We start from the raw sequence: 11,878 nt of genomic DNA, 5'->3' as shown, positions 1-11,878 counted from the left end.
CCAGATCTGAGCGCTGCTGGGTGTGACCCAAACCCCCCCCCCCCAATTTTTTTTTAATTGAATTATTGGATCTGTGGGAGAATATTTGGTGAGGGTTGGGGACACATGGTTGGACCAAAAGGTACAAAGGAAGTGAAGGAAGGCCCATGGACTTTTGGATCAGCAGAAAAAAAAATCACTATTCTTCCAGTTTTCGACATAAGGAGGGTTACCCAGAGTTGGGTTGGAGGTTGGCAGGACTGGTAAATTCAGAGCACAGAAGCTTGAAGAGTAGTTCTGTTTTGCCTATACCAGGGAGAATGCCACTGCTTTTCCTGTCTCATAAGAGATCAAAGATCAAGCTACATTTGACTTTGACTTTTGGACCTTACCAGGTGGTACTCGGGTTACTCCTGTGATTGGGAGACCATGTGGTGTCAAGGACCAAATGTAGGGCTCCTGCAAGTCAAGTCCACACTCTAGTCCTTGGAGTCATCTCTTTGGACCTAAACTAAATATTAAATACTGTCTTTAGCACATGTAATTGAAGCATTTTAATTAGAATAATTTAACTATTAATATAAAATATAATAGGACATTAATGAACTTATATAGCCAATTTGATATTATAATGCAAGTCTTTTTGGTCTTTTTGATTAACTCATCCTTGGTATAGAGAAAGTAAATTAAATTCTGCCCATAAATCTTACAGGCTTTCAAAGACATTTGGAGACATTTTACTTTGCTACTGACCTGGGACAGACCCAGGTTCAATTCCTGGCATCCCACATGGTTCCCCAAGTATGCCAGTAGTGATTTCTGAGCACAGAGCTAGGAGTAACCCAAGTGCTGCCAGGTGTGGCCCAACCCCCTCCAAAGTCAATTTGAATTATTCAATTTATCAGGGGTTACTCCTGACTCTGGACTCAGAAATCGCTCCTGGCAGGCTGGGGAGACATATGGGATGCCAGGTATCCAAGGGCTGTGCAAGCACCCTACTGGTCCCAAACTTTAAATTGACTTTAAGATGTAAAATATTGTAATGAAGAACAATGATATATTTTTTTAAAAAATCTGTCCTTTTCGGTTTTCAGAGGTTACTCCTGGCTGTCTGCTCAGAAATAGCTTCTGGCAGGCACGGGGGCCATATGGGACACCGGGATTCAGACCAACCACCTTTGGTCCTGGATTGGCTGCTTGCAAGGCAAACACCTTGCTATCTCTCCGGGCCCAAAATCTGTCCTTTTAAATTAATGCAAATTTGTGCATTTTTGGAGAGTGATAAAAGTGTTAAATGGTGGGCCCGGAGAGATAGCACAGCGGCAGCGTTTGCCTTGCAATCAGCCGATCCAGGACCTAAGGTGGTTGGTTCGAATCCCGGTGTCCCATATGGTCCCCCGTGCCTGCTGGGAGCTATTTCTGAGCAGACAGCCAGGAGTAACCCCTGAGCACCGCCGGGTGTGGCCCAAAAACCAAAAAAAAAAAAAAAAAAAAGTGTTAAATGGCTACAGAGATGTTTGCTCAAAGGCATCCCTAGGGGCTGAAGCAATAACATAGCCAGTTGGGTAGGACATTTGCCATGTGTATAGCTGGTCCAGGTTCCATCCCTGGTATATCCCATATGGTCCCCTGAGCCTGCCAGGAGTAACCCCTGAGCGCTACTAGGTGTGTCCCAAAAACAACAAAGACTTACCCTAAAGTACACATTTAAAAATTTGTAAAAAAAAAAATAATTTTGTAATTGATGTAGACGTAATCATATAGCACTATAATAGTAATTATATGGCCATCTTGTTTATTCCCTCCCACCCCACCAATTCAACGGAATAATTTTTTTTTTGTTTTTGTTTGGGCCACACCCGGCAGTGCTCAGGGGTTACTCCTGGCTGTCTGCTTAGAAATAGCTCCTGGCAGGCACGGGGGACCATCTGGGACACCAGGATTTGAACCAACCACCTTTGGTCCTGGATCAGCTGCTTGCAAGGCAAATGCCGCTGTGCTATCTCTCCGGGCCCTCAACTGAATAATTTTGAAGTGAATTTTCACTGATGATTTCATTTGTAAATTCTTCAGTAAGCATATTTTAATGGATATGTATAAAAAACATTTTATTTTTTTATTTTCAACAGAATATTTTGGCGTTTAGATCATGGCTACCATAGAAGAAATTGCACATCAAATAATTGAACAACAAATGGGAGAGGTATGTCTTGTTTAATTCTTGAGTCACCAAACCTCTAGCCAACTTTATGTGGTTATGATGTTATAAGGAGAGAAGAAGATATTCCTACCTTCATAGGTTATAGTTTGGGTACTGTATGAACACAGAAGAAAATGAAAGATTACTTTTGGAAAAAAAAAATCAGAGGGCAAGAGCAGTGGCACTAGAGGTAAGGCATTTGCCTTGCATGTAACCTAGAACGGACTGTGATTTGATCCCATGGCTTCCCCTATGGTCCCCCAAGCCAGGAGCGATTTCCTTTTTTTTTTTTTTTCAGGCCACACTCGTTTGATGCTCAGGGGTTACTCCTGGCTAAGTGCTCAGAAATTGCCCCTGGCTTGGGGGGACCATATGGGATGCCGGAGGATCGAACCGCGGTCACGATCTTTCCTTGGCTAGCGCTTGCAAGGCAGATACCTTACCTCTAGAGCCACCTCGCTGGCCCCAAGGAGCAATTTCTGAGCGCATAGCCAGGAGTAACTCTGATTTCTGAGCACATAGCCAGGAGTAACTCCTGAGCGTCACTGGATATAGCCCCCCTTCCAAAAAAAAAAGGAATGAAATCAGAGGTATCTTGGGGTGGGAAAGCCAAACCAGGGGTGCTCAGAGATTATTCCTAGTGATTCTTGGGGACTATATGGGATCAAATTCAGGTTTGCTGTTTGTAAGGCAGCCTTACCCACTGTTCTATCTCCTGGCCCCAAAGTTTGAGATATATTAATTAGTGGGAGATCGTCTCTGTCAATGATAGTTTAGTGTTTTATTTTGTTTTGTTTTGTTTTATTGTTTGGGCCATCTTCTGGAAATTGAACCTAAGAATCTTACAAGCTTCTTTCAGCCATCTTCCTTACCCCCAGATGTTAGTGAAAAAAATGGTTTGTGTGTTCTGTTCCTTATAACAACTATGTACTATAATACTGGAGCTAGAGCAATACAGTGGGTAAGATACTTGCTTGCATTTGACTGACCTAGGATGATTCTCAGCACAAAATATTATTCCCTGAGCACTGCCAATTATGTCCCCTCATCCCCCCCAAAAAAAAGGCAAAACAAAAATTGTAATACAAAGGTTTTCAAAGATTAATCTAGGAGATATCATCTCTACGTCTTAAAGAAGGTAAGTTTTGTCCTGGGTCACCTGTGTGCTAGGCAAACGCCCTACCACTGTGCTATCACTCTGGCCCCTTAGGTTTAATCTTTCCTGAAGTTTATATTTTTTCCTTTTTGAAGTACCAGAAGTCAGTTGCCAAGGAATCTGAATGCAAGGCAAGTTCTCTATTGCTAGTTTACATCCCTGATCCCATAATACTAAAGTGGATTAATAAAAGGGTTTTTTTGCTCTTTTTTCTTGGTTTTTGGGTAACACCTGGCAGCGCTCAGGGGTTACTCTTGGCACTATGCTCAGAAATTGATCCTGGCAGGCTCGGGGGACCATGGGATGCCGGGATTCGAACCAATGACCTTTTATGCATGCAAGGCAATTGCCTTACCTCCATGTTATCTCTCTGTCCCCCGTTTTTTGCATTTTTTAATGTGATATGTGTTAACAGATAAAACTTTCATGGCACTTTGGATAAGCTTTTAGACTCTAAAATATCCTGATACCTGAACTTGTTTTTATAATCTATTGTTCTTTACTGAAGGCCATTGAATTATATCAGGTTTTATTTTAATTTTTGTGCTGCAGTAAGAGCATCTTTTTACTCAAGCAAATAATTTTAACTCAGTGACAGTGGTACCTGTATGTATCTATTGCTAGTGTGTTTTCTGTAAGAAGTAATGAGCAAGTCTGGAGTGATAGCACAGTGGTAGGGCATTTGCTTTGCATACAGCTGACCTGGAACTGGCCCGGGTTCAATCTCCAGCATCCCACCTGGTCCCCCAAGCCTACCAGAGCAATTTCTGAATATAGAGTCAGGAGTAACCCCTGAGAGCTACCAGGTATGGTTCAAAACCCAATCCCCCTCCAACAAAAAGACATAATGATCTATGTGTTCTTTATACTTCACAATAAGTACTGTTCATAGAAATAACCCTAAGCGAAACAGCTTAAACTTTACATGGTAAAATTTGTACATAAACTGATTCCATATCACATTCAGTGTGTTGTTATGGAAAATTGCAGAATTCATTATGAACAATAGAGATGAGATTTGGTAGAAATAATTTCTATAAAATAAAATTTACACTACTTAGAAATACACTAAGAAGGAGCCAGAGAAATATACAACATGTAGGACATGTGCCTTATTCATGACCAAGCTGGGTTTAGTCCCTGGTACTTCATAAGGTTTTCTCCCTTCCCCCAGCCCACCAGGATTAATTCCTGAGGCCAGAGTGAGAAATAAGCCCTGAGCACTGTTGGGTGTGACACCCCAAAACAAACAAAAAACACAAAGGGGGAAAAATGATAATTGAGAGTCTGATAGAATAGCCAAAATCTGCTAAGAAAAAACTGGTAGATTTATGCAGGGAATAAAGCTATACGAGAAGATGAAGACATGTAATTGCTGCTGTGTGGATGGATCTGGAGAATATCATGCTGAGTGAAGTTAGTCAGAGCCCTGGGACAGACACGAATGATCTTTCTCATATGCAGGTGTAAAAATATAGCTGGGGAGTAATAAATGCCCAGAGGCAATAGAAAAAGCATGAGAACTAATTTTTAGTAATATGCTTGCCGCTGGAGACAGGGATGGAGGAGGGTAGGTCAGGGAAGGGAACGCTGTAACAGTGGTGCAGGGATATGGTCAGCCTGTAGGAAAGTGGCGCTGAAATGAGATAGTGATATGCATGCTATCCTGTCAACAACAGTATTGGAAACCACAGTGATTAATAAGAAAAAGAAGGGAAAGTACCTGCCATAGAGGCAGGCTAGTGGGTGCATGGAAGGGAGATTGAGGACACAGGTGGAGGGAAATGGATACTGGGATTGGGATTGGAACATTGTATGCCTGAAACTCAATCATGAATAAATTTGTAACTTTGTAGTTCATGGTGATTCACTAAAGGAAATAAGAAATAAAATAAATCTGTATAACAAAGACCAAAATAAATGTGGTGCAAAAAGAAAACTCAAATTAGAAAATTCTAATTAATAAAATTTTTTGCATCCTGGAGATCAGGCATGGTCCTTGAACCAGGTGTGGCTTCAAAACAAGAGATATATAAAAAATAAAATAAAAGCTTTATGAGAATAGGGGTTTTATTTGTTTGCTGATAATATCTTAGGACCCACAACAAACAGTGCTTAGCAAACAGAAAGTATCTAGTAAATTTGTATAAGTCCTGTGAGGAACATCCAGCCTGGTGACGATATAAGTCCTGAAGTGGAAGCTTCAAGCCTCAATCTAGGGATTGGGGAGCACAGGTCTGGGAAGCAAACACCAACACAGGAAATAATCCACACAAAGTTGAAGAGAATAAGACAGGCTCAGGAAACTTCCATCACAAGCTTTCTGCTCACTAACAAAAGATACCAGCAGGCAGAGAGGCTGATTGTGGAAACTGAAGCCACAGGCAGCTTCTCCCTGTGACCCAAGGTCTTTTTTGGGAAGAAAAAGACCACCTCCTTTGCTGGAGAACAGGTAGGGGTCAGGGACCAACCCAGGGATACTTTCAGTTTATGAGTGACAAGCACAAGCAAAGAAGATTTATCCTGAATAGAGAGAGAACCGGTTATTCTAACACTGCAGAATCATGTGGTCTGGCCCTGCTTTTTGATAGGACAGATACATGCATGTTCCCAACCCTGTACTGGAAGTTAAAAGAGAAGAATGCATCAAATCATGAAACTCAAATAAAATCATGAAACTCAAATACTTTACTGTAGTTTATTTGCATATTTGTGTACATTTGTAACAAAATTTCACAAAAGTATAATTTGTAGTTGAAAAGCGATGTATTTGTGTATAAGATGAATATTTGTAAAATATATATATATATATATAAAAAGATGAATATTTGTGTGTGGTGGTATGGTTTTCTAGTTTTTTTGAAGATATGAAATTAAATACTAAGAAAAATACTAATTTGAACTGATTATGTGTTTGTTTGTGTTAGATTGTTAGTGAGCAGCAGACAGGCCAGAAAATCCAGATTGTGACAGCTCTTGATCATAAGACCCAAGGCAAACAGTTCTTTCTGAGCAATCACGATGGCTCTACTCCAAGCAAAGTCATTCTAGCTAGACAAGATTCTGCTCCCGGGAAGGTTTTCCTCACAACCCCAGATGCAGCAGGTGTCAACCAGTTATTTTTCACAGCTCCTGATCTATCTGCACAGCACCTACAGGTAAAGAAATGGGTTTTCAACCTTATACTTGAAATTACTAAAATGCATGGCACAAATATAAGTCATGGCACAAATTGACATCAGTGAGATGCATATAGATGTTCTACATTGTATGTTTGATGAGGCATGTTTTGTGGTCATGTCCAGTGATGCTTATAGGCCACTCCTAGCTCTGCTGTCCAGCCCCTGCCACAGCACTAATGCAGCATTTGGTACTGGCATTGGTCCTATCGCCTTCATATGCCTAGCCAGCATGTCTGTCTCACTGGCCCTCAATTCATAAAAAATCAAATGTTTTGGGGGCCAGAGTGGTGATACAAACAATAGGATGTTTGCTTTGCATGTGCTAACCTAGGACAGACCATGGTTTGATCCCCTGGCGTCCCATATGGTTCCCCAAGCCAGGAGTGATTTCTGAGCACATAGACAGGAGTAACCTGTAAGTGTCACTGGCATGGCCCAAAAAGGCAAAAAAAAAAAAGAAAGAAAAATTAAAAGTTTTAACTTACGGGGCCGGAGAGATAGCATGGAGGTAAAGCGTTTGCCTTTCATGCCGAAGAACAGTGGTTTGAATCCGGCATCCCATATGATCCCCTGTGCCTGCCAGGGGTGATTTCTGAGCATAGAGCCAGGAGTAATCCCTGAGCACTGCCAGGTGTGACCCAAAAATCAATATAAATAAATAAATAAATGTTTTAACTTATAACCTTAAAATCTTAAATAAAGAAAAGAAATTTAGTTTATATTCATAATAGAGTTGAAAGTTTCATAGAAAACAAAAAGTAACACTGAATTTTGCTGTGAAGTTTTTACAGAACGAGCATGTTATGAGTAATAATAAATTGTTTGGTTTTGTTTTATGGTATTTTCTTTAGCTCTTGACAGATAATTCTTCTCTGGACCAAGGACCAAATAAAGTTTTTGATCTTTGTGTAGTATGTGGAGACAAAGCATCAGGTAATATTAAAAATAACTTTGATATATTGTGTTTTTAAAGTAGCCACTATCCTACCATGTTTCTTCAATAGAAGTAAAAGAAAAATTGCGATTTTTATATTTCATATTTGTAAATATAAAAGTTTACAAAGTTTTTTATTTGTATTTCCTTGTTTTTGTTTTTTGTTTTGAGCTACACCTTGTACTTAGGGTTTACTCCTGGCTCTGCACTCAGGAATCACTCTTGGAAGAGCTCAGGGTACCAGATGGGATGCCAGGGCTAGAGCCTGGGTCATTTACATGCAAGGCACTCTCCATACTTGCTGTACTATCTCTTTGACCCCTTTTTTTATTCTTTAAAATGTTGTTTATTTAAATTTTACATTTACATTCAATAAATTTATCCTCAAATCTGACAAAGGTGAAGATCCAACATTATGAAGATGCCGAATGGTCTACTACCCCCACATCCACTTCCCTCACCCTCTTTGCAATGACTAATTTCCTTAGGAAACCATTACTAACCCTTCTTCTTAAAGGATGGGGCCACACCAAGTTATGCTTAGGGACCAAATACAATGCCAGAATGAACTTGGGGGCTACAAAGCATATGCTATACTAGCTATCAAGCTTGTATTTGGGTCAATTTAAATATATCAGTGCTCTGTATAAAGGAAACTTTTGAGGGCTAGAGAGATAGTACAATGTGCAAGGAAAATAGGGTGCTTTCCTTGTTTGCAGCCCAACCGGGGTTCAATTCCTGGTATCATCTCATGAATCATAAGGAACTCCCCATCTCTGGCCTCTATTTAAAGTTTTCTCTTCTGTAAAAAAAAATATTTTTTTAATATTTGCACAACACCCTTGTGTAGTACTCCTTGCTTACTCCTGGCTCTTTGTTTAGGAAACACTCCTAGTGGTGTTAGGGGACCATATATAATGTGGGGATTCAAATGTGGTTGCCACATGCAAGGCACTATATTTTTTCTCCAGCCTAGCCTCCGAAGGTATTTTACTTAACTAAAGGCTTTTCTCCCTTCACTACAATTTAAGTTGATCCTGAAATGACTTAAAATGTCTATTAGGAGCAAGGAGTCCACTGACTGTTTTTCCCTTCCATCTATCTGCAGCCATTTAGGGTCCTGCAGTGTAGGAGGTTACTTGGATCATGCCAGTAGTGGTAAAGAATCTCCGAGGCCTGTGTCCAGAGCAGTGGTGCAGCTATAGGGCATTTGCCTTGCATGCGGCTGACCTAGGAAAGACTGAGGTTCAATCCCCTAGCATCCCGTATGATCCCCCATGCCAGGAGGGATTTCTGAGCACATAGCCAGGAGTAAGCCCTTAGTGTCAATGGGTGTGGTCCAAAAAAAAAATCTCCAAGGTTACATCAAGCATACCACTGGGGATCATGGTCATGTAGCTTGGGGATTGAACTGACACCAGCAAAGGCCTCGACCTCTATGATTCCCTGTCAAAGGAAGTTTCACTCTTTGAAAGTAAATTGTATGAAGTAACAGTTTTTGTCAAAGGAGTTGAAAACCTTAATGACATTAATTTGTTAACCTTAATGACATTAATTTATTAACCTACTGTCATCCTAGGAATACAGAATAATTTAAAATTGTTAGGTAGAAATAATATTTTATTTCATTTAATTTTCTACATAGCTACACCGGCCATTTCTACCAAGCCTACTACTAAAATATTCAGAATCTTGTCATTTTAATTCTGGCCATTGTTTTATATATACTTAAGAACCAACAGGACATAGTTTAAGAGTTTAAGATTTTCTTTCATTTTTCTTTAAATTGTTTTCATAACGCTCTTAGCCAGAGAGGTAGTTCTACAGGTGAGTGCTTGCTGTGCACCTGGCAAACCTGGCTTTTTACCCTTTTAACCTATATGATGGCCCAGTCGTTCCAGGAGTGAGCCCTAAACACATTGGGCATGGTCCAAAGAAACAAATAGAAAAATGGCCCAATATGCTTTCTGTCAAAACATGAGAAAACTTAGTTTTATCTCATTTCTTGTTATTGTTTAAAAGGAAGAAATGAACTTCATTTCTGTTTGAAAATATGTTGACTTCTTTTTTTCCCTAGGGCGTCATTACGGAGCAGTAACATGTGAAGGCTGCAAAGGATTTTTTAAAAGAAGTATTAGAAAAAATTTAGTTTATTCATGTCGAGGATCAAAGGACTGTATTATTAATAAACACCATAGAAATCGCTGTCAATACTGCAGACTACAGAGATGTATTGCCTTTGGAATGAAACAAGATTGTATGTATTAGCCTTAAAAGCAAGGCTACTTTTAAGGATTCATGCAAACTTAGAAGTATGTTTAGCATTAAGAAACTAAAATAGGTCACTTTTTAATTTACAGTTTTCCAACTAACCCTCACAAGTTATACATACATGTGTGTTCTTTAATTTATATAGCAAAAGCTGATGGAGTGCCCAAATGCCATGCATGCTTTAAAGAAACCAGACATACTAATTTAATAAGATAATAACTAATTTTTTTTTTTTTTTTTTTTTTTTTTTGGTTTCTGGATCACACCCGGCAGTGCTCAGGGGATACTCCTGGCTCTATGCTCAGAAATCGCTCCTGGCAGGCTTTGGGACCATAAGGGATGCCGGGATTCAAACCACCAACCTTCTGCATGCAAGGCAAACATCTTACCTCCATGCTATCTCTCCGGCCTCCAACTAATCAATTTTAATTCCACTCTCACGACTACTACTAGCTAATATATGAATTAATTTTTTCCCCACAGCACAGTTCTATGTAGGAGGTACTACTATAGCCCTTTTTTTGGTGAGATAAATAGAATCTGAGAAGCTTATCTAAGGTCATACAACTAGTTAAGTCACACAGTTTGGATTTAAAAGATGGTATTTTGTTTTTCTTGTCTTTTTTTCCCCTAAGAAAACATATGTTTGGAGCTGGAGTGATGGTGTGGCAGGTAGAATGCTTTTGTATATGTATGACTAGACTTCATCCCCAGCACCACATATGGTCCCCAAGTACTGCTGAATGTGCCACCACCACCATTCCCCACCTCCAAAGTGCATTTAACCTTTGTATATTTTCTAAGTATCAGGAAATGTTTATTAAATAAGTATATCATCTGTATTTTGTAGATTAAGCTTTAAAAGAATCATTTTGCCCAAAAATTTAACTTGGTCGTTGTGTGACATATTATTCAGTTTTACATATTTCATTTTCTTAGATAGGTAAGGGACTGACTCCTAACTTGAGATTTTCTTTTTCGAAAGAGCCTTTAAAACAAAAGCATTTCCCAGGGGTCAGTACTTGAGCACAAATTGAGGAATATCACCTGTCTGAGGGATAGAACCCCTAAACCTCCCAAATATAAAAATTATGAAATAGAGCGAAAGCATTTCTATTACAGCTGGTTTATGCAGAGAATGAGATCCAAATTGGATCAATTTTTATATTTTGAAGCAACGTGGTAGAACTTAAAAGTAATTTCTTTTTCTTTCCTTTTTTGTTTGGTTGTTTTTTTTTGTGGGGGGGGCCCTTCTGGTGGTGCTCAGGGGTTACTACTGTCTCTGTGCTCAGGAATTATTACTGGCGGTGGTTGGGGGACCATATGGGATGCCAGGGATCAAACGCAAGGGAAAGGCCCTCCCAGACGTGTTACTGCTCTGGCCCCACAAGTAATTTCTTTTTAAAGTTTGATGCTTTTCTTGAGTTAAGTAACCATGTCTTCCATTAGCAGCATTGCTCACTTAGAGTTTGTTTATAATTGTGTGTGATTCTGCATTGCGGTATAAATTAATGTATTTCTGTAGCTGTTCAGTGTGAAAGAAAACCTATTGAAGTATCCAGGGAAAAATCTTCCAACTGTGCTGCGTCAACAGAAAAAATCTATATACGTAAAGATCTTCGGAGTCCATTAGCTGCAACCCCAACTTTCATAACAGATAGTGAAACTGCAAGGTATAGTAAAAGTATCAACACATTTTAAGAACCCTAATTTTTTATTTTTGACTGTTCTAAGAAATTTATGTGCCAAATTTTAAGTCAATTAGTAATAAAGAATTTTACAGAGTTGATAGGGTTGAGAAAATCTCCTTTAAAAATGGGCTGACCCTGGGCATGTACCTGAAATAGGAAAGAGGGCATTTCAGTGTGGGGAGCAGCATTTAGAGAAGAACACTGAGGACAGATACAAGAAAGCAAACAACCTGGGGTGGGGCATAGATAGCATTAGGACTTCCCATCACTGATGGAATAAATTGTCTGAATTGGCATCTGTGGGGGAATGAATGTACAAAGCAGTAACAAGTGCAGTGTGTAGGAAACTTTGATAAAGATATTCCTTTAAAAGCCTTTCTAAGTCACTAGCTACAGATTAATATTTCATGGTTTATAAGTAAAATAAAGATTTATTGGGGCCAGAAATGACATAGAGGTTGTATA

The 11,878-nt window shown here is 39.5% G+C and overlaps 1 protein-coding gene across 1 annotated transcript in view; it reads left to right on the top strand.

The window, feature by feature from the left end:
• The first annotated feature begins 2,107 nt into the window (after window positions 1–2,107).
• Window positions 2,108–11,878, top strand: part of NR2C1 (nuclear receptor subfamily 2 group C member 1) — a 46,849-nt gene continuing 37,078 nt past the window's right edge. The window contains exons 1-5 of the mRNA XM_049782812.1: window positions 2,108–2,182; window positions 6,263–6,493; window positions 7,369–7,450; window positions 9,529–9,708; window positions 11,248–11,395. Of these exons, the coding sequence (XP_049638769.1) occupies window positions 2,129–2,182; window positions 6,263–6,493; window positions 7,369–7,450; window positions 9,529–9,708; window positions 11,248–11,395 (695 nt within the window). The 5' untranslated portion in view covers window positions 2,108–2,128. The remainder of the gene's footprint in view (window positions 2,183–6,262; window positions 6,494–7,368; window positions 7,451–9,528; window positions 9,709–11,247; window positions 11,396–11,878) is intronic.

This window comes from Suncus etruscus, chromosome 11 (assembly GCF_024139225.1).
Source record: "Suncus etruscus isolate mSunEtr1 chromosome 11, mSunEtr1.pri.cur, whole genome shotgun sequence".
NCBI lineage: Eukaryota > Metazoa > Chordata > Mammalia > Eulipotyphla > Soricidae > Suncus > Suncus etruscus.
Note: the sequence above shows the minus strand (reverse complement) of the source record. Positions and strands in the feature narration are given on the sequence as shown.